Raw genomic sequence first — 26,803 nt, 5'->3', positions numbered from 1 at the left:
TTTTTTTCCGTGAGCTAGAGAAAATTTAAAATTATTTCTGTCGCGATTTAAAAAAAATAAATGTAAAAAAAGAAAGAAGAAGAGACAAAACAGTATATCCATTCGCAGAGTACAGATTTCTATAGATCCTCGCCAGGTGATCGCTCGCGTGAGAGTGCCCGTTACGCAGGAAAGACGTAAAACGCAGGTAGGTCGGTTCTCCAACCTTCTAGCGCCACCTGCGCGATCCATCGGCGGTGCCTCAAAATGGCCGTTTCTCTCACCTCAGACCTTCTCGGAACGTCGTCGGAGGCAGGTGGCGATATTCGGGCCCGATCAGACTCGCCGCTGGGCCGCCTCGCCGAGACCTCATTCCGAAAGCGTGTCAGAGACGTTCGTCGCGCCGGAAGGTCGAAAGTGCTCGCGAGAAAAGACGCGAGAAAACGCGGGATCTCTTAACGCGAGAGCGCGTTCCATCGAGCTGATCGAGATATCGATCGACGAGAGCGATCAGGTCGGAACAGGTGGAAACTCGGCGGAAAAACCCTCGGTTCCACCTTCGTCTCTCCCGCGAAACGGAGCGAGAAGCGCGAGCTGGTGATTTCGATGCGCGGTGCAGAGATAATCGGCGGATCAAGGAGGACCGCGAGAATATCGCGCGGGTGCTCGTCTTTACGCGGTGCTCGAGGCTCGTCGTCATCCGCGATTCTCTACCTGGAAGAGTAGAGGTTCCCAGGTCCAGATTCCGGAGGACCAGACCAGAGGAAGAAGGAGCGAGAGAGATAGAGAAACATGCCTGGCAGTCACGGAACCAGTCATCGAGACTGCTCGCGGACGAAGCGAGGATTATGAGGACGTACGTATCGGCGCAGGATAAGTAATCCCCGTACATATGTATATGTTCGTATTTTTTTTCGAGTGGGACAACGTTGCTCCACTTTTACCACAGGAATCGCCATCCCGCGGCGTTTTCGATAGAGAAAAGGGCAAAAGTGCGTACGGGCGTCGCCACATTTACAGGGTGTTTCTAAAAGTATGCTAGAGATTTTAAGAACGTCTAGGGATCAAAATTAAGAAAAAAGTTCCATAAACATGGGTGCAAGAATGCTTTCCTTCCGAGTTATGGCCCTTTAAAGTTGAGAGAAAAAAATCGAAAATATGTATTGCAGCTCTCGGAGACTTTTCTACAGATCGTAGAAATCATTGCACTGCGTATAATAATTAATAATGATCTTCATTTTTATGCGGTTTTGACAATTTGATCTAATTTTGAGAGGAAATTATAAGGTGGTGCTAATTTTTAATTTTTGGACCCATGTTTATAGGAACTTTTTTTGTTATTTTGATCATTTAAAATATCTGACATAGTTTTAGAAGCACTCTGTATATTTTTAGTTATCATAGAGTCATCTGTTATCCCCACTTTTCGACATGATGCTCGATTTTGCATAGAGGCATATGTCTAGTTATTTAATTTTTTTCTCGTTCTTTTTTGTATCTATAACCAGCTTCACAAATTACAAAGTTGTTGAATCTATTCACAGATCTCTGTGAATGATCACAGAAAAAATTAGCTACAATAGCCAAATTTTAGCTGTCCCTGAAATTTAGTTATGATGCCAAAATTTTAGCTATGGTAACTAATATATTTTTCAGCTATAATTTAACAGAGAATTTTATAGCTAAAAATATTAGCTTTCATAGCTGAAATTTAGTTATTTTTTTTCCGTGATCAAAAAAATTTGTTAAAGAGAATTTTCTTTCAAATTCGGTGATTCATCTTCAATGAATGTGAATTAAACATGTCGTAGGATTAAAATTAGGACACGTGCCTATAAAATGTCAATAAACGTATCGTGTTATTTATTACTTTGTGCAAATTTAAAGTACTCCAAATTATATGTACATCATTGTTAATAGAAATCTCGCAAATTTTTCCGACGAGAAAATTCGAAAGATTTCTCTTATCAGAATCATCGGAATAATAATACGCTTCCACGTTCATAATTAAATAAGAAATTAAAAGACCGTTATTTATCAGTCACGCGTTTTACGCGGTTTAATTGACTTTTTACCCGTTAATCAAAGCTGTAATTAAAGTTAATTAGTATTAACAAAACGGAAATACTTTTAATATCCTGATCACAGAGGATGTCGGTATCGATGTTAAATCGCTCGTTAAATTTACATTACATCCATTAGAATGACACGAATGGCGACATCGTTTTCGTGAATCTTTTTTTGCAACAAATTCCTTCACGCTACATAAATATATATATCGATGCAATATAATGGATAAACACATACTTTAGATATGATATATAGAATATTTTTTTTCATTACGTAATCCCTACACGTGAGAGAATTTTCTTTTGGAATTCACCCTATATTTACCACAATAAGATATAAAATGTGTTCGATTAATTTTATGTATATAGTAAAAATTACTAATATTTTTAATTGTGATAAATATTAATCAGAGAAACTCTTATATATCCAATATTGTCCCACGATTATCATGATTTTCAGGGTATAAATTCAAAGAGAAAATTCTCCTTGTGTAGCAGTATACACATATGTTCAAAAGATATTTGAAGGACATCCAGGGGATGTTTAATATCAATGTTTTAACATTCTCTGTGCCGTTGGGGACGATTAAATAATCTCGAAAAATTCAATAAAATCTACACGAGCCATTGTCATTAAAATTAATGACGCCGCGCAATATTTCTACGAGATTTTTTGCCTTTATTATTATTTCGCCGTCCCGGCGAAAACGCGGCATTCCAAATTGCATATATCCAAATCGCGGCCGCATTCTCCGCGATTTACCTCATAATAAAGTTCGTCGTGTGCGTGCGTGGCGAGACGGGTGTAAAATACCTAGGAGAAGGTGGGCCACGAAGAATGGGGACACGGTGGGCATTCGAATGACCATTATCGCGCGCGATAAACCGACGAGGCGCGCGAGGAATGTGCGTAAATAATTTTTACACGTTCGCGCGAGACGCGTCTCGCTTTCTTCCTTATATACTTTCCGAAAAGCAGCTTTCTTTCCTCGGCTCATCCGCGCCGCCGAGTTTCTTCCCGAATCAAGGCGCGAAAAAGAGGTTTCGGTTCCGAATGAGTGCGCAGATAGGCGCGATTTTTCTTTATTTTTTTTATACTTAACGAGCGATTAATGACGCCGGAAGACGACTTGTAAAAGGAGCAACGCGCCGCATATTACGCGATTAAATCGCACTTGGCGTACTGCCCGTTTCTCACTCCGGCGCATTATGCAATTCGCCATAATCGCGCCGCTCCGATCGCATTCCACGGAGAGTCGCCGTTCTCGGTGTACGCAAGGCGCGGACTCTCGCGGATGCGAGTCGACCAGGGACGGATCTAGGTGAATGGAAAGTAATGAAACTTCAGTCTCTTTAAGTTTCTCCCAGTTGTGTTCGATAGATCTTAGAAGCAAAGAATAATCTTGTACGGCACTTGTCAAGTAGGTCTAGCAGGATTAGACACGTTCCTTTTTATCGTGGCTCTTCTCGTTCGATCGAGCTTTCGTTTGAAATCTCTTTGCATTTTATAGTAATGATAAAAAAATCTATAAGAAAAAGAAGGAATTATTCGTTGTAGTGTTTTTGATGATTGATAATCTTAGAGATGTGCTCCATCACGTCTCAAATTTAAATCATTCAAAATTGAATAAAAGGACGCGTTAGAGCTTTCGATACTTAAAAATAAATTGGCATGAAATAATTAAAATTATTTTCGAGATAAAATATAACTGTAGTTGCGAAAGCCTTCGACATTGAGCAACTATATTGTAAAGTTGAGCAACTATTGTTATCAGTTTATCGAGCCTCGGAGAGGAGTGTCACCGTCCACACCTGTTGCGATCGCTCGCGCAAAAATGACTCGCGCTGATAAAGTTTGACGAGAAAATCTTACGATTTCCGCGGTTCGTAAAGCCGCTGCGCGCAAAGTAAAACGCACATAGATTTAATGAGACGTGTTGAGAGAATTTCCGTTATAAAGAACGCGCGCGAGATCTCTCGGCCGGGCAGATACTCGTTAATCGGATAGCATTTCATTATGAAAATTTATCGTCCGATTGAAATATAGTATTTTTGCGTTTCGAGGGACGATATCAAAGAATCGCGCGCGAACCGCGACGCGCGTTCAATTTATCACTTATATTCTACTGGCGGATAACAGGACTCTCTCTTGTATATATATATATATATATATGCACCGGTAACTCGATGCGAGACGTTGTTAGCGCTATCGGGCACACAGTTACGTCATAATCAATATTACGCGTTATTAGTTTCATCGCCGGCAGTTACGGGCATAGATAGATACTGTGGGCTTATATACAGCGCGCGAACGGTATAACAAGTATAAACATTAGCCCGTTGATGAAGCGCTGTATTTCGAGCCGGATGGTAATGATCGTGTCTACTTATGCGTCGAGTATAATGGGAAATTTGATACGCGAAAATGCAAAAGTGGAATAAATCAACCGACGTCGATTACCTCGTTTCCGCGCTAGCGGAAATCAGGCAATCCTTAAATCGAATCAGTGAAAATGTCGCTGATTAAAGCAGACGACGAGATTTCACCGAAGATCGCTGAGTATGTCACTGATCTTTAGCGAAAACACACTTTGCTCCTTCGTTTTATGTATGCGAATAAGGCAGTAAGATTTCATATATAAATATAATCATCGAATTCAGAATTATATATTACACTTTTTCAATTTTAAGATAAAAAATGAACAAGATTTTTAATCAAACTCAGATATTTCTTTAACATAAATATTATAAGATGCATTTTTGTAAATATCATTGATTGAAACAGCCACTACTACCAACTGATTTTTCTTAATAACATTTCATTGCAGTACTTGTAACTGAAACCTATGTGTATCAGTAATAATACGTTCATTCCATTTACGAGAATATATTTACACGGAGAGCATTTAGTAGTATAGTAAAATTAATCAAACCTATTTTATATCTTATCAAGGTAGATATTAATATTTTGTATCACGGTAAGAATATTAATCAGAGAGACTCTTATAAAATTCTTCCAATACCCCCATATACTTACCATGAGATCTTCAGGATATACCTAAATTCTAAAAAATTCTCTCTCCGTGTAGATTTTGTACACAGAGTCGTCGGGGTAACAAACTATCTCGCAGTGGGGCGAGAGCAGGTCATGCACACCGTGGCCTCATTTGCAAAGAATTAGCTCATACCTCGATGTGTGAGGAGCGCGATATACGCGCGCCGTGACGCGACGTGTACAAAATCCTTTCTCCCGATATGGCGGTGTGCGTGCACTCGCTCTTCGGAAGAGGAACTTTCTGATACGTTCCATCGCATCGGTATGGCGCGCGTCATCGTGAGATCGCGATCACCTGCGGCTTATGCGCATCGATTTCGTCGGGGCAGAGATTTGTTAGAACTGCAAAGAGGGGAACGACCCTTCGCTCTCGCAATTGACCGCGAAAAATTCCAATTCGCTGTTCCGCGTGAGAGGGAAAAAGAGAACCGGAGGCTAGGCACGTGTCGCGTTTGATGAATGCATTGCTAATAGCGTGTTGCAAGTGCTATTGTTCGAATCGTTTGTCGACGCGATAGTGGGACACGTTTCAAATGCAGACCATTGGGAATAGTCGTTTAAATAGTTTCGATTAAATCAAATAATGCGTTGGGAAACACTATATCATATACGCATACTTATTTTTAAATTCGTGAAATTCATAGAGATACACATATACACGCATGAAATGCAAAAATTGATTAACTTGAATAATAAAATTTTTAAGGAATTGTCCGTGTATATAAAAAATTCTTATTTGAAATAATATTTGAAATTTATTTCAAGTTCAAATTTCTTGTATTTTTTCAAATATTGATTTAATAAAACACGAATAAAAGCGAATATGAGAAACGTAAGCCCCGTAGAAAGAAAAATAAAATAAATACAAATGTTTGAAACTAATATTCGAATATTTTACTATTCACGCATCACGCAATGACAAAAGAATAATGATTTTAATGGATTTTATTTAAAATTTTACACATTTCAAATATTTATTTCCGATGCATAAAAGCAACTAAATTTTTCAAACAGGATTTTAATTAATATACAAATAAATTATTTTATTTTACATTAATTTATTATAATTTCGTGTAATGTATTTCTGATGTATAATTAATAGGAAAAATATAACTATAATATATAAATATTTTTATTTTTCATTCTAAATAAATATATTTTTTTGTCCATTTTTTCTCACTGTCCACCATACACGAAGAATTTATTATGAGTAAATGTTTTTTACAAAGCGATTAGAAAAAATCTTGATAAATAATTTTAATTTAAAAATTCAAAATTTTTAAATATTATTTCTCAATAAAAATTTTTTAAATTTTACTTTGTAAGTAGTGTCTAAATCAATTTTCTAAATTTTACATTTTATTTTTATGTTATACAATATATAAATATACATATTAGAATGTTTGTCTAAAGAAACAATTTTGTTCATATCGTTAATTTAATGTTAACTCATTGTCAGAATATTTTTTATTTATTTAAGAAAAAGTGGAGAAATAATTTGTAGATCCCAAAATCTCAAATGACACTTAATTACTAATAGTTGCAATACGAATGACCTTCTATTATAAGGATTTAGAAAGCATTACGGCCAAATAGATGAAAGAAATAGTGCGTTTAACTTAATTTGAGCAGTACACTGTTCTCGCATATAAATGATAACTAAGAACCTTTTTGAAAGTGAAGATACTTGAAAAACACCAATTTTCACGGTACAGTAGGAATGATTTCTTTTTAAAGCAGAAAATATCGACATTTCGCGTGATATTCACTTTCTACATATTAATGCATTTATGACTTTCTATTCTTACGATTGTATCGATAATATGTAATCATCTCGCGTTAATATAGGGAAAAAAAACGGAAATGATAGATTAACTGATTCGCAGATATATACTGGTATTGAGAATCTCTTATAAAGAAAAATCTATTAAGCACTCTCAAGCTGAACGATACGTGGGAAAATCTCGCCGACGTGTTACCGTAGGCATATCGCGGTCATTAAAGCTGTTGCAATTTTACCTCTTTCGTCGCCCACCACGAGAGATATTAGCAATGATTCGTGTTGCAAAATTTCGCAGGAAAGTGTCGGCGATTCAGGCTCGCCTCGCATATCTTCATTCTCAAATCGGAATAGATCACTTTAATCTTGTCTGACATATCCCTCTTTCCTTCACGAGAAATCAAACGCGGATGTATAATTACGTGCTAATTTTTTACTGATTTGTTACTCTCTAATCACTAATCACTAATTTATTGAACATATCAATTGGCAGAAAATTGATAATAAAGATAGGGATGTGTGCTGATTTAATGTTACGCTGACATTTCTGAAAAATATTAGGTTGTTCGGAAAATAATGCAGGTTCTATGTAGATATATATTATATAATCTAGAAACCTGCAGTATTTTCCAAACACAACCTGATAATTATGGCAAAGCATAAATCGAAAGCAAATATAAAACATTTTTGTTGCATATGCGTATAAAAATACAAAAATTATTAATTATAACTTATTTATTAAATAATAAAATATTTCAATTATTGAAACAAAAACTTGGAATTTTTATGTACATTATCTTATAGAATGATAAAATAATAAAAGTGAGTTGCTACTGTCAAAATGAGCGAGCAATTAAATATTTTACAAATAATATATAACGAATTAATAAAATTATAAAATTATCACACGTAGTGTTTCGTCATCAGTAATTTCTGTCAGGCTTCTTTCTCCTCTTTCTCTTTGCTAATTCATTGTGACACTCAATCGCGAAAATGATTAATTACGATCCCACGGCACTTTATACAGCACTTCCGATATTAATCGCGCACGACGTACACTTGATTTTATATTGCGACTAGAGAACGCAAAAATCACACGAAGGTATATGTTAAACTACCAAGATCAATAACGACTGTATATTATTAATTAAATGCGTCGCGTTGACGCAGTCGGTCCGCGATATTTTGTTAATGACTGAGAAATTCGAAAATTATTATCGGCAACTTTATACCTGATACCGCGCAATACTATGCAAATGAGTTGCTATAGTTAAAACGCGATAAGCGCGAAAATTAATTACACGCGTTGGCTTACAATGTTTAATTAAATGTGAAGAACTTTGATAATATGATCATTCGTACTTTGATAATACGATAATGTAACACATAGGGCTCTTCTCATGTTGCTTCTCGTTCGAATTTCGCCCCGCGAATGACAACAAGCTTATCGTACGTGTGTAATATATACAATAGCATTATTGTATATATTGTGCATTGCACGTCGTTAAATACTTTGCGATATTTATTCTGATTTATTATACACAATTGTTTTGGTCGATTCTTTGTTGTTTTCTTTATCCAATCTTTTCTCAATTTTTTTCAATGCAGTTTACCAATTTATTTTCAGATTGAAAAATACAGATGTAATAAATACACAAATTGAAAGATTAAGTAAAATAACGAAAACTCATGGTATATATTGTTTATTCATCAATTTTGAAAAAATATAAGAAATGGAATATTTCGCGCGAGTTTATTTTGAAATATATTATAAATATTTCGCGTGCCGATAAAAGTTATTTTAAACTATTGCACGATATTCGATTTTTGTTTTATGCGATACTATTGTTGCGTAGTAATGTTCGTATACGATTGTTTTGCTGTCATAGGTATGCATATTATTCTTTATTCTATACGACTGTTTTCTCGTTCACAGTGTCGTCGTATTATTATTGAAAATAGATCACGACAAACACCAGAAAATGATAAATTACCACTTTGGACGAACGATCAAAGATTGTCGGTCACATCGTGGATAATTAATTTTCGCGATTATCGCGTCTCAACTAATAATTAACTCGCGTCTTGACTAGTAATTAACGAGAGCGCGGTATCAGGATGTCCAAGGTTGGCGATAATTTTCTCGGTTATCAATAAAATACCGCGAGGGTATTTTAATCGAATTTATTTAAGCGTCGCGTTTAATTGATAAGTACAGTCGTCGTTGACATCGTTAGCTTAATATTAACTTCGTTGCAAGCGTGATTTTCGCGTTCTCTCTTTGCAGTATCAAATAAAGTGCGCGCACCGTGTACGATTAATGTCGAGTGTGCTATGTAAATTGCAGCACGATCATAATTAATCCTGTTTTCGCGAGTGAGTGTCATGTAAATGTCATGAAGGAGCAGGAAAGGATGAACAAGACAGAAGGAGACTCGACGAGGCACGAAACGCCGACTGAAGAGATAAATAATTAATAATTAATAATGTTGCATTTGGCTGCAAATAATCGCCGATATAAATTATATTATAATATGTTAGAAATTACATATAATAAATTCAGCTAGAGATGCGATAACGATGCGAGATTCGGTCACTTACAGAAACTCGCTACAATGTCGAATTGGAGCGTAAAACGAACGCGAATACTATATTATATATGCTCGCGTGTTTCAACTGCCGAGAGAGAAGTCTACCGGTATAATTAACAGCAGTTACAAACTAATTCTTATGTATAATTCCTTTACGTGCGTTTGATTTCCACCTTCGGCATCTCGCACATTCATATATCCTGTGTATTGGAAAGGAAATCATTAAACCTATACAAGGACGACTTGTAAAAATGTCTCATGCCATCAATAATAGTAAGAGTAAAAATAACAGATTTAAAAATTTATAGATATATATGTATATGACATTTTAAATAGATTCTCTTTATAAATTTTATATATGTATCTATTTTAAGTATGGAAAGAATTTTCTCTTAGAATTTACCTTGAAAATCATGATAATTGTTGGACAACATGGTATTGGAAGAATTTTGTAAGAGTTTCTCTGATTAATATTTTTTACAATAAAAAATATTAATGTGTACATATGTACATGGTAAAATTAATCGAACATATATATTTTTTATATTTTATTCAGGTAGATATTAATATTTTTATATAGTGGTAAAGATTAATCAGAGAAACTCTTATAAAATTTTCTCTGTACATTTATTATTTCTCTAAAGCTTAATATTTAGATCCACATTCTTCTGTATTTTAATAATATTTTACGACGATGAAAATAATCTTTTTCTATGATTTTTCCCTTGACACACATTAAAAACACGTGACAATAAATTAGCTCATCGAATAAATTAGAAATTAAATATTACAAATTGCAATCAATCGAGGCTTTCTTTCGAAGAAAAATCAAAGAGAGAAATTCGAAAAGAATGGTTAGGCTAGGTGAGTCATGCGTCAATCTCTAACAGCCTCTAATGCCCAGTTATTTGTCTCGCGCCGGCGTCGCCTTATATCTCGGTGGTGAGAGGTAATTTCTCTATTCCCTGATCGAGGCCTTTAATTCCCAAGGTCGCACGCATCGAGAGCGAAACACTGCGCCGTGCGAGATCGTAGCGAGCGGTGATCAAAGGACGACGGAGTCTCGCAGAGGAGTGCGAGAGAGTTCGTGAACGAGAAGTGGTCCTCTCTCTCGGACAAACGGATTACATCGTCATGTATCGGCCGAACTTTTACGAGAGCACGTGTCTGAGATGCGCTCAGACCGTCTACCAGGTGGACAGGGTGGGTCCCCTAAAGGACTTTACGTTCTTCCACGCGGGTTGCTTCAAGTGCGCGATCTGCGGTACCAAGCTCACCCTGAAGACCTACTACAACAATCAGCACACGATCAACGACAAGGAGGTTTACTGCAGCAGTCACGTGCCCAAACCGGGACCCGGGACCCTGGACGGGTCCAGTGTGGGCATTCGGAGTGCCCTTAATGTACCTAGAAGCGGTTACGTCAACGAGCAGATCAGGGCTGGAGGTGCTTCACCTCGCGGCGTCTATCCACCATGGTGAGTTCTGGTTTTTTTTTTCTTATTATCGCAGTATTAACTTGGGTTTGCACGCACGGGATCTCTGAAAATCTCTCTTCACTTTCTATCTTCTTATCGCAACAGCGAGAAGATAAATTAATTCCACAACACTCCTGCATTGCAATAATAATATCGGGTAATTAATTTAATTCACGAAAAATTCCGTGATATATCGGCCGTGCCGTGTGTTATTAAAATGCATGTTACTTTCTCGAGTGTCTCTATCTCGTCTCTCCAATCGAAAGTCTTGAATAATTACAGATTTAATTAGAGCTTTCAATTCTGTTTCATTTGCTCGGTTTTCCTATTTCTTTCAATCATTCGATTGTAGAATATCTCCTTTTTTTCTCTCTTATCCGATTGACGCGATCGAAAGAGGAAATGTCAACGAAAAAATGACGAAATACTCGAGATATAATGGAATTCGAGATATTGAAAATTAAATGTTTTAATAAACTCGAGTTGGAAGGCCGCGCGTCCTTTCCCTCAAACAAATTACCGTTATTATATCTGAAATGTAAAATAACAGTATGTATCTATGAGAGTTATTGTCTTCGTGGGAACGTTAAAAGTAATTTCGGTGCTATCCTAAGATAACAAATGTCAGCGTAATAGCTCTTTAATAAATGCCGCTCGCGTGAACGCATCTGTTTTCTTTCGGCAAATAATACTCTCGAGTCATTCAAGTTTGTAGGACGCTGCATAGATTTAAATACGTAATGCTCTCAGAAATGGGCTCATTTGAATCGTAAATGGACGGGAGAGAAGCTAGGCTCTTCATCTCAATTTCCTATATTTAAAGAACAATGCGATATTTTGCAACGCACGCGCCATATCCTTGCATCCCTCTGTGGCCCAAAATATATCTCTTCTATATGTCGTTTAGAGAAGATATAATCTCGCGGAAAAACATCTCTTCTTCTCTCTCTCGATGTTCTCGCGGACCTTCGATCTTTTCTCGTCGAGCTTGCTTTTCGCGCGAAAAAACGTCGAACGAAAATTTTCAATGTTCGTGTTTTCGATATTATAGGGATACAATACGCCGAGAGGGCACGCTTGGCAGAACTTACGTCTAATTTCTCCACTTTCCCTTCGTCGAGTCCGATCGAGATCGAACGCTGCTGGAAATAATTACACGACGTCTCGAAATCGTGTTTCGCACGAAATATATATATACGAGTGTAACCAACAAGTTTTTTATTCATGGAAACCGTTTCTTCATAACCTTGGTAGAATATATTTTACTTTTTGATCGATGGAAAATTATATTTGATAAAAAACTCGAGATATGAAACTTTAATAGTAAGATATATTGGAAATAAATTTAAATATTTCCGTAAAATTAATGGCACAAGCTTTTGATATTTATATATCATATTTTTTTAATTATTTACGGGTTTACACGGAATAAAATTCCAAGATTATTTTATTGCTTGCTGGTTTTACTGCTAGCGAGTAAATTAATTGCTTGACGCCAACACAGTTTCGTAGAAATTATTAGTCATTGTATATGCATTCCATTCCTCGGTTCTGTGTCATCTTACGGGTTTCTACTTTAAAGATCTCACTTATGTTATATAACAAAATTACGTCGTCCTTAATCCGACAAAATCTTAGCGAATAAAGCCTCAGTAGTTGACCGAGTACTGCATTACTCGGTCTTTAATTTGAATGCCAACGAGCTTATTTCTGTAGAGACTGTGTTAATCTGTGATCGTATAACATTATTACAAAACTTTTATTAAATATTGCACTTGTACTTATATAAGAATATTTTACTGACAGAAGGAATCAGAATCGAAAAGCAAGAAAATTTGAAAAATCATTTTCATATAAAAATAATATTTAAAATAGGAGAGACGCGAATTCTTATAAAATCATTACGAAGCTGTCAGTATAAAATTGAGAAATTTTTACATTTATTTAAGAGAGAGAAAAAAATTAGATTCGTAGCATAGAATTAATCTTAAATATAAAAAATTAGAAAAAATACATTAAAAATCCAATGTCTCTAGATTTGTGTTATCGGCAAATCAATCTGATCCCAATCTGTCTAGTGTAATAGAAATCGCGAGATCGCGAGGTTCGATAACTTGATTAAGTAAACTAGTCGCGGTGTTGCAAGAAGTGCGCTGCACTCTCTACCGTCTTGTATGTATAAACTCGTGTCTGTATAACCGTGCATTATTGCGCATCTTCGCGTTCATAGAGAATGCATGCCTTAGCGAGCGTATAGGTATACTATACATATAAAGACCGTCGCAGTCGCGTATCTCTGGGATCTCTTAAGAATCATCGGTATATCTCGATCGTCCGTCTGTCGCCCGTTTTAACATCCTTCATTCAATGCAACACATTCGCGCACGCACTGTGTCTTTTGTATGCCTTTTTATGGCCACCGTGCTTCGTAAAAGTCGCGCCTACATGCGCGCGTATGCGTTACGCGAGGAGTTTCTTCCCGACGTGGCTTTCTTTCGGATTTTCAAATCTTTTTTTTCAATCAATCATTTTTTTATCAATTATTTCGAGTAATTTAAAAAAAAATATTAATAATTTTCTTTAAATTTCTTTACATAAAAATAGATACGATGTTATATGAAAGTAGCTCGCAGACGCTAAGGAGCAACAATTTTATGCAGCTTTTATTTCTTTCATTGTTGTACACATTTGTGCGTCTCTTTACTTTTATTTGTAATTTTTTAATTTATTAAAGTAACGCGCGAGTCGCTTGCAGGCACAGCAGTGAGATAAGTACATGGAGGATTTTATTTCTTTCATTATATCATATCACGCGTTCGTATACCTACATTTCTTTCCACACATTGTTCCACCTTTGCATTTTTAAAAAGGCTGCCTGGAGATTCTCTGCGATTCCTCGCTCGACCGGCGAATTACCGATCCGCCGATTTAGCTAAAGTCCGATGTTGTTTCTTGTATCTGCTTTTCGTGGCTCGATGATCACGATAAAAGAGCAGAAATCGAGAGAGAGAGAGAAAAAAAGAGAAGGGAAAGGAAAGAGAGACGAGAGAGCGTAGGTTCTCCATTGCGTGAGTGAATGAACCCGAGAGAAGCCGCACGAGAGGTGTAACACATTCATTTAAACGATATATATATATATATATATATATATATATATATATATACGCTAAATTCTCACAAACGTATCTTGGTGAGATTCTTACTGCAACCCGTTGAACTTAACCGCGACGCTAATTGCAACGCTGCGTCGCGTCGGTGAGTAATTGCGTCCATTATAGTTATCCGGAATTATGGGTCAAGCTCGCACACGCGGGTGGGAAAGGGGGGATTTGAGGCGGGGGAAGAGAGGCGATTGTGTTGCGAGGATATGTGGGTTAACATAATCCACGGACGACGGCGTCGACCTGGATTCTTTTCCGGCATCGTCGTGTAACGAGCGACGTTAGCTTACGTATCAAGGACACCAGTGTCTCGCTTTTATCCTCGTCGATTTGATCGATCAATTGTCGAGACGATGATCCCTGGAGGTGATCTTTGCTTTGATGATATTTGGTGAATTTTTCGGAACAAACCTATAATATCGAGAACGGGATTTTGATTAAAACTTTCGAGCTTGGAGTGGCAAGACTATTTTCGATTTGCATGAGAATTACTATCGGGAGACTTTCCGCTAACTGGGAATATGGAAAATTCTTATCTCGAGAGCTAAACTAACGAATGCGATGTGCCAGTTTTGTATTAAAAGATTAATGATCCAAATTGTCTCTTCGCTACCGAATCCACCTTCTTGAAAATTATATTCGCCCTATATATAAATTCTCTAATTTAAAGTTTCATAAAATTTTCATTAAATACTGAAGGGAGCAACTCTCTTCTCATCAAAAATAGTACTCATTATTTTCAATATCTTTCGATTATTTCCTCAATCACGAAAAAAGAATTAGCTGTCATAGCTAAATTTTAGCTGTTCATATATATTACATACGAAATTTAGTTATCATGCCAAAATTTAGCTATGCCAGCTAATATGTTTTAGCTATAACATTCTCCGTTAGTTACTACAGCTAAAATTTAGGCATGATAACTAAATTTCAGGTTGTAATATTTGACATCTAAAAAGCTAATTCTTATAATTTCCATAATATCGAAAAATAGTGAAGAGGATCCTCTTAATTTATTCTTATATTTTCAGAAAAAAATATACTAAAATTTATAGAAATTTCTTAAATTAAGAGGATCATCTTAGATGATTTTTCTCGTCGGTTCCGATATAACTTGGAAGAATGTTTTTTCCTGCACTACTCCCGGGTTGAAAATCCCCCTCGCAATCCTCTGAAGACCCGTGTGCACGCTTCTGTTGCAGTTACGATAATGTAGACTCGCCTAATTATGCCAGGCACCTGAACGGGCACGGCTCGCCGCCGGCGACGAACACCACGTCGTCGTCCCAGCGCGACGGCGGCATCGGGGGCGCATCCTCGCCGTACAATCACAATTATTCCGGAGACGGCAGCTATCAGTACGGCAGGTTCGACGCGAGCGCCCTTCACATCGCCCATGCGCTCAAGCAGACCGAGCTGCAGAAGGGCTACAGCAAGGCCCGCGAGAAACCCATCGATTATTATCTGGTGAGTCACGATGTTGGCGTTGCGTTCGATGTTCATATGCAATCTCTCCTCTCCGTCATGCTCGTCGCCGTATAAGGACGAGAGCGTTACTATGTTCTCTCTCTATCTCTCTCTCTTCGTTTTACGCTGGCGGACACACACACGCAATTTCCGCGGAGAACCGGAAAAAGCTTTTCCTCCGCGTGGAAAAGAGAGATTGTAAGATGTGTGTTTTTACGAGGGGAGAGACACCGATACGGATTGCGGATTGCTACGTGTGTTGTAACCAGAAAAACACATTTCGTATACTCTAAAAGACACGCTAATTGTCTTTTTAATCATTGCGAGACACTTTTCAAGTCGTCTATTTCTAATCCGAGTCACTGAGTCTCGAGCAGTTATTCAATTTTTATCCAAAGAGGATTATTTGGATTTCCTATGGATTTCCTTTCTTAATGTAGTTTTTGGTAATTTTTATAAAAAATTGAATTAAATTGTGAGATTTTGTGTAATCTTTTACTTCAAGATAGATATTATATACTTTTATTTTTGTCTTTTCCTCTTTAGGTGTGTAAATTATGTTTCGAAATAAAAAAAGGAAAAATTCTGAGAAAATTAACGAAAGCAACAAAATAAAAAAAAGTTTTGAAATAATTTTGCTTGCGTATAGACGAAATTCCGGAAAAAGTACAAATGATAATTATTAAAGAGTGCAAAATATCTCCAATAAGTACAATCATCTTTTATATCTATAATAGATACAATTTTTAAATGAAAAGAACGAAAAAATTATTTCGAGAAATTCCAACATTATATTATATTTAAACTGTATAAATCATTGTCTAATTCTAATAAAAATTAAAATCTCGCATATATGAAGACTATTGCGGCAAACAGCTGCAACAGTCGTCGCCCCAGAGGAGAAGTCTGCAACGATCATTAATTAATAACGCGAATTAGCAATGATAATTTTGAAGTGCGTAAAGAAGCAAACAATGGCGATGTAGTAATTGACTTTTTTACGCGAGTATACCGCCTGCTGATTATTAGCTTCTTCCTGAACCGGGTAAACAGGCGCAGGGGAACATGTGCATTGTGTGCATGAGCGAAAATACGCACAATAGGCTGCTCCAAGTACTTCCGTAGTAATAAAATCCAGATCAATGGCGTGTGTAAAGAGATACATAATTTCTTTTCCGACTTATCGCAAAACTTGCAAAACTCTGGTGTTGGCCAACATCTTTTCTCGAGCAATTCGCGTCGATATTAATTTAATTGCAACGTAATTTATATATTATTTATCTCTCTCATATATTCTATTTATAAAAAAATATATTTTTTTATTTGATAGGAATATAATCAATTTAAATGCAGTATGGGAAAACGTTCAAGTATAATTTCACTCGCCATTGAAATAAAATAAAAAATATTTTGCATTAAAGAAATATAAAAAAGTCACCATCAAATTCCCCTGGAACAAATCGTGGACGGGACGATGCGAACTTTACTATACTCTTCGGGGACGATCTCGATTTCGAGTTGCTAAAACCGCAAGATTCCCGAAAACCGCGGATTTCCGATTCGCCCGGGGAATCCGATATTCGACGTGGGTTATACATACGGATTCCGCGTCTCGCTCGCAGCGTGACTTCCATACGCGAGTAATCGTCCAAACGAGCGGCGCGAATGCAGGAATGCGCGCGCGAACGAACTCTACATGAAAATGAGATTACCGCTTTTCCCATCATTCGCTGCGCGCCTCGCCGTAAAATAAGGCCGAGCCGCTAGTCGCTCCACTATCGGCCGCGTTTTCTCCCGATGCGTGCTCTCTCGCACCGATTCGAGTCGCGATCGATCCTTATTTATATACTTGTATCTCTCGCGAAACCTATCGCCAACCTACGTGCGTTTTTTAACCCGCGAATATGAAAGCGCCGCCGACGACGACGACGTGTGGGCAATCGGCCACAAGTATTTCCTGTCCTTTGAAAATTTATATGCGATGATAATTCGCGCGGTAGCGAGTCATCTCGAGGGGCACCGTTCGTTTCGTTAAGCCGCGAGACAATCGCGATTTTTCTCTCCCGGAATAATCCGCCGGCGTGATTTATCCGGTATTTTCGTATCGCGGGGGCCCAGCACCTCCTCCTACGCACATGCGAACCGTACCCCGAAGAGAGGCGTTTCGCCCACAATGATCAGATAATCGCATACGTGATGGTCTCCCTCTTCTCACGCAGCTCGGCGATCAGCGGCATTGCGTTTAATTGGCGGAACAGCGCGGGCCCGTGGAATCCGCATGACAGATCGTCGCGCGTGACTACGATCGAATGACTGGAATTATTCCGATGCGTCGTGGAATCTTTTTCGAATTCGAGCAAATAAGAGATGCGAAATAAGCGGGAGAGACTTGATTAGGGGTATAGATATACGCGTTTGTTTAACAATCTAAAGCGCGGAATCGATGTGAAAATCATGAAAAGCGTGAATAAGAGTTTCTCCGATTAATATTTACCACGATCAAAAATATTAAAATTGATCGAATATATTTTATATCTTATTGGGGTAAATATTAAGAAAGAAACTCTTATAAAATTCCATATGGTCCCACGATTATCATGGTTTTCAGGGTAATTTCAGGATGTCCAGCATAGACTCGATGAAAAAAATTCCCTGAGTTTTTCAGATTTTTCAAGACTAGAAATTAAATTTTTCCCTGACTTTTTAGTGTTATTTTTTCCAAATATATATGTTAAATCATGAAATTCTCGAGATATTTTTGTCAACAATAAAGGTTCGAAAGTTAAAAAAACAAAAATTTAAAATCAATTATACAATCTGCATTATGTATACGATAATCGAAACAAACATGACACTATAAACTATTTAAATAATCACCTATTTTATTTATATCAATTTTTTAGTTGTATCTCTATTAAACACATTGAAATAAAATAACACGACAATGAAAATATAAATTAACAAATACGCTGTAGATGAATCGATTTTTAACAACACAGAAAATTAGCGTGCTAGCAGTCAAGGAAAAGTTTATATTTATTTAATAAAAAATTTCAAATTATTGAGACAAATGTAGAATAATGTGAAAAAATCCAGATAAACAGTCAAATTTCCCTGACAATGCCCGGTTTTCCGGATTTCCCTGACCGCTAAAGACACCCTGAAATTCCAAGAGAAAATTCTCTCCGTGTACAAGCTTGACGAAAATATGAGCCGACTAAAAATAGAAAAAAAAATGTTGACACTTTTAAGAACCTCTAATACAATTATTCGATCGATCAAAGTATACGACACCCCTAAAAATTCAGAACTTTGCAAGACTTTTTTTCGGAGCAAACTTCCTCGCGGTATCGCACGCAAATTCCCAGAGACGTGGTGGAAATATATAACGCGCGTCGTCGTTCGCGATTATTCAAATCGTTGCCACGGAAGAAGAACGCGTGTATATATATATATATATATATATATATATATATATATACTACATATATATATGTATAGCCCACGTCGTCTTATTTTCCCTCGTATACGCGAAACCGGGCGCGCACAGGACGTGCACGCGAAGGAAGGCCTCGCGTTCGCGAAACACGGGGTGGAAACGAGAGAGAGAGAGAAGGCTGGAAGCAGGAATTATTTCCGCTTGCGGTACTCCTGCACTTGATGGCTAATTAGAGAATCGTTGCCGGGCCCGCGGAAAGAGCCGACGGGGATAGCGTATTCGCGCGTCTCTCACGCGCCTCCGCGCGTAAACGCTTAGGGGAGAATTAATCCATTAAAGGCTGTTGTCCTATTTCCCGGGGAACAAACCGCGGCGAACGAATCTCGCGTAGCGCGAATCGAAACACGTATCCGCGCGCATATATATATCTGACTAATATAATATTTGTTCCTTCCCGCCGTTCTCTCTCTCTCTCTCTCTCGGTTTATCCCAAATATAATACGTGTGTTACGCCCGACTTCCAGCTGTTTCTAACATAACGTATGAAAATACGAATTAGAAGAAAAATGCGGCCTCGAATTACGTCAGGGACTGAATTCTCGGTGTGTTTCGCCCGGCCATTCTGAACGATGTCACAAACAGGTTTCCTCATCATAAAAATTACACGCGAAAGTCTCATATATATGTTTTTCTATGCTCCCCTAGCAACTTTTCCGCGCAATCAGCATTAAATCGACGCATTTATTGTAAGATTATTTTGAACGAGTATCGACTCTTTTTTCCTGCTTCGGCCTAGTGCGACGTTTATTCAAATTAGATAGATGCGTCATGGTGACATATAGAGTTATGTCACATAATTCCATTGAGTGGGCCAAGTCTTTACCTAGAGAAGAGAATATTGTGTAATATAATAAACGCGCGCTAGAGACCTTACTTCTCAAGATAGATTTCTCAAAGTCCTACAACCAATCTCCTTTGAATCGTATCTCGATTATTTGTGGCGAACCGTTTATGTGCGCAACGGTAAACCGCCGTTCCGAAATTGGTATGTTGTAGAGAAATTGCATCGGAGAAATTTTCTCTGTGCGTGATTCCGAAGGAGCATGCTCGTTTCTTTCAACGATAACACGTTGCGCTTATATTTTCATTACATCAATATTTCCGGTCGCGCGGCTGCGGACGAGCGAGAAAGGAGAGAAAGAGACACAATAACGTGGCATTTTTTAAAAAATACACCGGAAGAGGATTAGCTCACTTTTGTGTCGACGAGAGACGGCGGGTTGTCGTTCCCCCGAGAAGACTCTGTTGGAAGTGAATGAAAGCAGAAACGCGACGTGAAAGTAAATTATACAAAAAGTAGAGTACCTTATCCTACCTACCTCCGTACATTCTAGCTCTAAGACCTGAACGTTTTGCTGCGGGCGTTTTAAGAAATAGAAACGTTTCATTGCGTCCAACTATGTGTATCCGCAAACTCCGCCTTCCGCAACGATTAGCGGAATGTTTCCCGGCACGTAACGACGGTTTAATCCTTAATCGGCAAAAAATCCGCTTTTCGAAATTACGTTACAGAATGACAAAACTTCGAAATGCAGGGGGTTTTCTACTTTTGCGAATTATATTTATCGCGGAAATATTAATTATTTTATAATAAAATGTATTCTATTAATTAAAATATATATTTTTTGTTTTATTTAATAGAATAAATTCTACTTTATAATAAAATCATAGCATTTATCCACACATATTGCGATAATATATTTAACATTTTCTACAATACAATCGCGATAAAACTTTTTGAAATAAAAATGCGACCAATTACGCTCAATTATTCAATTCGCGTTATATCAATTACGAGTTAAAAAATAAAAAGAATCGAGTGTTTATTACATCTTTTTTTCTACCTTGCTTTTACCAGGATCGCGATGAGCAGACGCGTCTCGAGATGAAACACCGGAAAGAAGAGGATGATTTATACCGGAAGTTTGCGCACCATCGCGAGGAAGAGGACAGACGGATCCGCGAAGAATTCCGAGTACGTAATGAATACAATTCTAAGAAAAATAATGCGATTTATTATTTTTGTTATTATACTAATATATAATTTTTTGTTATTTATGAGAATGATGTGTCTGCGTTAAAAAAAAATTGTTAACGTATCATGTACGATTTAAAAAGGACGAGTGGGAGAAGGAGCTGGAACAATTGTCAGCGAGATGGGAACGGGAAAAAGGCGGAAGAGTTCGAACCCAACAATTTCAGCAGGAGAAGGAAGACTTGGAGAAGAACATGACTCTACGCAGGGACAAGAAGAAGGAAAGTCTCACGCGCAAGATGTTGGAGCACGAGAGGTATTTATTATGTAATTAACGCGATACTACATCTTGCTTTTAAATCGGGCAGGTAGCGCTTGCACATCGCGGATCATCATAATTGACTACAGTAAACAATGTATAAATCTTTCCGAGTTTAGAGAGAAAGTGTGATCGATAAAAATGACATATTTATGTTAATAAAATTTTCATACGTGCAATGTGAAATTACGATAACGATATTAAAGCTGTATAAATTGAAGAATTATCAACACTTTATTTTAGTTTTGCATTTGTAATCCGATACACGCAGCTTTTCAATATTTTATGAAATAATTCGCGCAAAGTACTCGAAATTTATTACGCGATTAATAATAGTCCGCGCAATCTCTCGAACGGGATTACGTTGATATCGATTCTACTTTTCGCTATACGAAGAAGAATTTAGCGAAAAATCACGCGCGTTTAACGCGCGCTTCTTTTTTCTCCCCGGAAACGATAAACAAGTCCGCGCACCAGGAAAGCCCGAGCTTCCGGAACAAAAGCTGTTACTCTTGATCAATTTATATAGAGCGGCGACCGCCGCCCTGGTGGAGAAACAGAGCTCGGAGATGCTGGAGCTGATCAACGAGGCGAGAAGCGAGTACATGCTCCAGGAGAGTTTATATCTCGACGAAGGAGACGGTTATATCCAGGAAGCGCCGCCTCCGCCTTATCCGTCGCGCGCGCCACCTCCGCAGCCACCAGCCCTGGCCAAATACCACATCTACAATGATCCTCTGGAGTTCGCTGACATGGATCAGATAGCTATTTCGGTAAAGCTATTTCGCTGCGAAAATTCTTTAGCGCGCGCCTTCAAGCCTTTCTTCTCCCTCAGAGACCCGAAACAAGCTTTTCGCGATGGAGATCGCGGAGCGACCTCTCTCGCTTCTATTTTGTATATTCTAGTTTCTTTTGGAAGCAATTGGTACACAGATGTTGGAGACTAATTTAAATATAAAAATTGTAGGACTCAAAACGGGGCACTTGACCTTGACTTTGACCTAGAGGACACATTCAAGGGTCATTTCAAGGTCAACTTTAGTCTTTTAAATAGAACCATCAGAAATCGATTCCTCGTAATATGTTGCATTAAAAGTTAATAAGGATTGTAGAAAAAGTGAATAGTTTGCCATTTTGTAATTTAAATATGTGACATAATTTTATCAAGTATAAAATATCCCGTAACTACAATTTTTATATTTAACATTTCTTTCTATATCTCGCTCCTTCCGAGAGATATTTCAGGGATCCGGAATTTTTTTTCTCAACCTGTATATTATAGTAATTTATTTCGACCGATCGACAAGTTTTAATATATAATTGCGGTTAAAAGATCCACTTTGACTAATATTTTCGATTTTTCGCTCCGCTCTCTTCTATTGTGAGCCGGAAAATATTGAACCGGGTAATATCCATATTTTATCGACGCGGCTTTCATAAGATGCTCGTTCGTTGATATACTCGCTGATTTACGATATCGATGTTATTCGTAGGTAGCGCAAGAAGATCAGAAAACGTTCACCGATCTGGTGCGACAGTTGGTGAGCAGATGCGGCTCGGACATAGAAAAGGCGAGGACAATATTCCGGTGGATCACCGTGAAGAATCTCAACACTATGCAGTTCGACGAGAACTTACGAGGCGACACTCCCATGGGTCTGTTGAGGGGCATCAAACACGGCACGGAAAGCTATCACGTTCTATTCAAACGACTGTGCAGGTAACATATGACGAATATGATTTTTGCATATGCAGGAAATAGACGGTTAGAGAGTGAGAGAGAATAAGCTTCACTTTGCAAACGTATCAAGAATACATACCCATGCAGTTTTGTATTATATTTAACATGCCAGTTATATATATATATATATATTTGTTGGCGAAAGAGACAGACGATACAAGTCATACTTTTAGATACATGAAAAATGCAGAGAATTGTTAAAAATATTTGTAAAAAATCTGGTTACTCTTTTTCCACGAAAATAAAAATTTTATAGTCAAGCTTTTCACGAAGAAAGAGAGGAAAATCTAAATAGAATGTCACGTCGATGTAATCATAAATGGAAGTTGATATGCAGGATTTATTTTACTTTTACCGACTTATATCGCGTCAGTTTATATATGCGACTCGTAAAACGCGCGTGCAACGTTTATAAAAATAAATCGACAGATATCGCTGTTCCGCAAACTTATTGGCTATATATATATATATTTTTTTTACGAGCGTATAAAAATATATATACTATATATATGTACATTTTATACATCCGTAAAAAGGCGACGATCTAAATAGCGTCGTATCGTTCTGATACAGTTACGCGGGCTTGCACTGCGTGGTCATCAAGGGTTACAGCAAGTCGGCGGGCTATCAGCCGGGCGTTTGCTTCGAGGACAATCGATTCCGGAACAGCTGGAACGCCGTGTACGTGGCAGGTGCTTGGCGATTCGTCCAGTGCAATTGGGGGGCGCGACACCTTGTCAATGCCAAAGAGGTTCCTCGTCCCGGCCAGGCGAAAGCCAAGAACGACAGTCTCAGGTAGGCCCATTTTCTACCGCGATCAGCCAATAATTACAACAGAGTTTAATCTGGGTTTTACTTAGGTACGAGTACGATGATCATTACTTCCTGACGGATCCCCGGGAGTTTATATACGAGTTCTTCCCGCTGCAAGAGGACTGGCAATTGCTCAAACAACCGATTTCGCTCAAAGACTTTGAGGAGCTGCCCTTCGTGCGTTCCCTATTCTTCAGGTAAGATCTTCTATCGTTGCATTTATGACACAGATCACTTGGGAACTCTTCAGTGTCACGATTAGACACTCTCTTCATTAATCAGATTTAAATTGACCAAGTGAGGCAAACGGCTTTATTATAGCAACTAGTCTCGACGGCATATGAAATCCTTCGATTAAAGCGAAGGCCGTTAGAATACGCAATTAAATCCCGATGATTTCGCGATGACTTCGCGCCGAGAGAAGTCTCTATTAACAATAGAGACTTCTCTCGGCGTAACAGAGCTGTTGCACAGGAGAGAATACCGTTCGGATAAATTCTGCGCCTACAGGTACGGCCTCTACTTTCCGGATACGAATACAAATGCCGTTATGTACACGGATTCCACCGGCGCCGCAACCGTGAGGATAGCGATGCCGGCGCATATGCAATCATCCCTTATCTTTCATTACAATCTCAAGTTCTACGACAACGACGGCGATGGCTACGACGGCGTGTCGCTCAAGCGTTTTGTCATGCAGGTAAATTCAGCATCCGCGAATCCTCCTGCACGTTTGCGTCGTCATTTATCTCGCGCATTTCGAAATCGCGGGAGGTAATCAGAATTTCAGAAAACAAGTCAAATATTTTTACAAATTATCTTCGGATTTATATACGGTTTAGAATCTCTTTTCGAGTAATTAAATATTTGTTGCAATGTATTCTTTTGGAAATCATCATTTTTATATTAATACTATTTTATGATGTATATTTGTGTTAATTTATAAGATCAGAAAATAATGCGGTATATTTTTCATTTTGAAGTAAATTCTAAATCTTAAATATAAATAAATCAAAAAAAATAAATATAAATCTTAAATCTTGAAATTTCTACAGTCGGTCGTGGGAAATATAGTCGCGTTCCGAGTTCACGCGCCTTGTTCCGGGGCCTTTCTTTTGGACATATTTGCCAACGCGGTAACGCCGAAGGAGTACTTGACCGGGGAGCCGATGAAATTTAAGAGCGTCTGCAAATTCAAAATCGCGTGCGAGGAGCTGCAGACGGTGATGGTACCATTGCCGGATTGCGCCAGTGGTGAATGGGGCCCCACCAAAGCCACCAGATTGTTTGGGCTTATACCCATCACTCATCAGGTAGGTCTAGTTAAATCGCTTTGCTTATAATTAATTTAGAGCAAAAGCTGTGCAAGATCGATATCAGAGTTGAAGATACAGGGTGGCTCAAAGATACGTCTAAATTTCTACCTTGCAAATATGGGCATCGATGACAATATGTAGTATTAAAATTTCCTAAAAATATTTTCTTCAATGAGAATCACTTGGAAAAAATGTCATGAAGAATGAGAGAGAAGAAAAAGTTCTCTATAAATTGTATAGAACTTTTCAAGATAATTTGTTATATATATTTTATATGAAGCAAGGGTCATATCAAAAATTTGTTCATTCTTTCGAAAAGCGTCAAGAGTTAAAAAAAAAGAAAAGAAAAATTGTCGAGGAAAATATCTTGCGATCTTATCTGTCAAAGGAACTATCGGTTTACGATCTATCGATTTTAGGAGGCTCTGGTGTTCGCCGGGCGCGAGCTGGAGATTCAATTTCGCATGTCGAGGCCGTTGACGGACTTTATGGCGACCCTGCACAAGAACGGCATCGAGGAGAAACGTCTGTCAAAGTACGTGACGCATTCCATCGCCGACGACGACGTGGTCACCTTCTCCATAAGCTTCCCCGAGGAGGGCCAATACGGTCTGGACGTCTACACCAGGGAATCCACGGCCTCGCCTGTCGCTCAGCATGACGTCACCGGCGAGAAGCATCTGCTCACGCACTGCTGCAAATATCTCATCAATTCGAGCAAGAGGAATTGAGAAAGCCCGATTCTCTCGCTCTTGAGACGTGCAGTCGTTTCGGAAATTTTTGTCCCGGAAATTTCCTCCGCCCTATGTCGTGGAAAATCGTTACGAGGATATCCGGGAGTTTCGTTAAGACGAAAGGGAGAGAACGTAGAAAATATTCGCGAATAAGGTGAACGCTTATCGCGCGCGACGAGACGACGTCAACAAGTTTTACGATTTCGAGAGAACGTCTCGTTTTTGTCGTATCGACAGCTCGTCCTGTCCTTGCAGAAACAACGATCCGGGAGCGTCTCCCGGAAAGTACATTCGGCCATTAACGATCAACTATCGACGCTGTCGTGAACCGAGAAAGAGGGAAAAGAGAGTATATAGAGGATGCGAAGAGAGACAATGGTGAAAGCACAGTGACGTTTTACGCCGAGTCTTTAAGGACTACTTTTAGGTCGCGCGCGCGCGGATAAAGACGACACGGCATGCAATTCCGAGCTCTGACACGCTACCTCGAGTCTAACAATAGGCTTACGACTTGGAGATAACCGTTTAATAGAAAATTAACTATGTGCACAGCAGTATCTTCCTAAAGACGTCTTTCTTTCGAAAGAGGCCCTCGAGTCGAACAGGGTATCCCTTCGTATCTTAAGCGATACGCCATTTTTTCAACACCCGGTATTTGTGGAACACACAGTTCAAACGATCGTGCTTGTATCATCTACCGAGTCGATATTTCTATATAATGATCTTCTCCTCGCGGTTACGTAACGCGCTTCTTACGTAACGTAATCAAATAAATTATTACGATCTGCGATTCCGTCTCGTAAACAATTTTCATCATAAAGTTCCC

At 38.3% G+C, this 26,803-nt stretch overlaps 1 protein-coding gene across 2 annotated transcripts; it reads left to right on the top strand.

Moving 5' to 3' along the window:
- Positions 1 to 249: 249 nt before the first annotated feature.
- On the top strand, positions 250 to 26,803 carry Hil (peptidase hillarin). 2 transcript variants are annotated; one of them, XM_029314973.2, is made up of 12 exons: positions 250 to 835; positions 10,465 to 10,952; positions 15,349 to 15,580; positions 20,938 to 21,054; positions 21,198 to 21,370; positions 21,903 to 22,146; positions 22,867 to 23,093; positions 23,688 to 23,909; positions 23,975 to 24,124; positions 24,438 to 24,627; positions 24,983 to 25,240; positions 25,663 to 26,803. In XM_029314973.2, exons 2-12 carry the CDS (start codon positions 10,609 to 10,611, stop codon positions 25,972 to 25,974), a joined length of 2,469 nt encoding a protein of 822 aa, XP_029170806.1. In that variant the 5' UTR covers positions 250 to 835; positions 10,465 to 10,608; the 3' UTR covers positions 25,975 to 26,803. The 2 variants fall into 2 exon arrangements, with proteins under 2 accessions (XP_029170806.1, XP_029170805.1); XM_029314972.2 differs by having other exon boundaries at positions 15,316 to 15,580.

The sequence above is a fragment of the Nylanderia fulva genome, unplaced genomic scaffold (genome assembly GCF_048542155.1).
Source record: "Nylanderia fulva isolate GAGA-0341 unplaced genomic scaffold, ASM4854215v1 Scaffold16, whole genome shotgun sequence".
NCBI lineage: Eukaryota > Metazoa > Arthropoda > Insecta > Hymenoptera > Formicidae > Nylanderia > Nylanderia fulva.
The sequence above is the reverse complement of the archived record's forward strand: the minus strand, read 5'-3'. Positions and strand labels throughout refer to the sequence as shown.

What these genes read in the sequence shown, in the direction of transcription:
- Hil (XM_029314972.2), top strand. Translation starts at nt 10,609, where the DNA reads ATGTATCGGCCGAACTTTTACGAGAGCACGTGTCTGAGATGCGCTCAG. An exon ending in CTATTCAAACGACTGTGCAG is followed by an intron (nt 23,094 to 23,687) that starts GTAACATATGAC and finishes GTTCTGATACAG; the next exon opens with TTACGCGGGCTTGCACTGCG. An exon ending in TTATACCCATCACTCATCAG is followed by an intron (nt 25,241 to 25,662) that starts GTAGGTCTAGTT and finishes TATCGATTTTAG; the next exon opens with GAGGCTCTGGTGTTCGCCGG.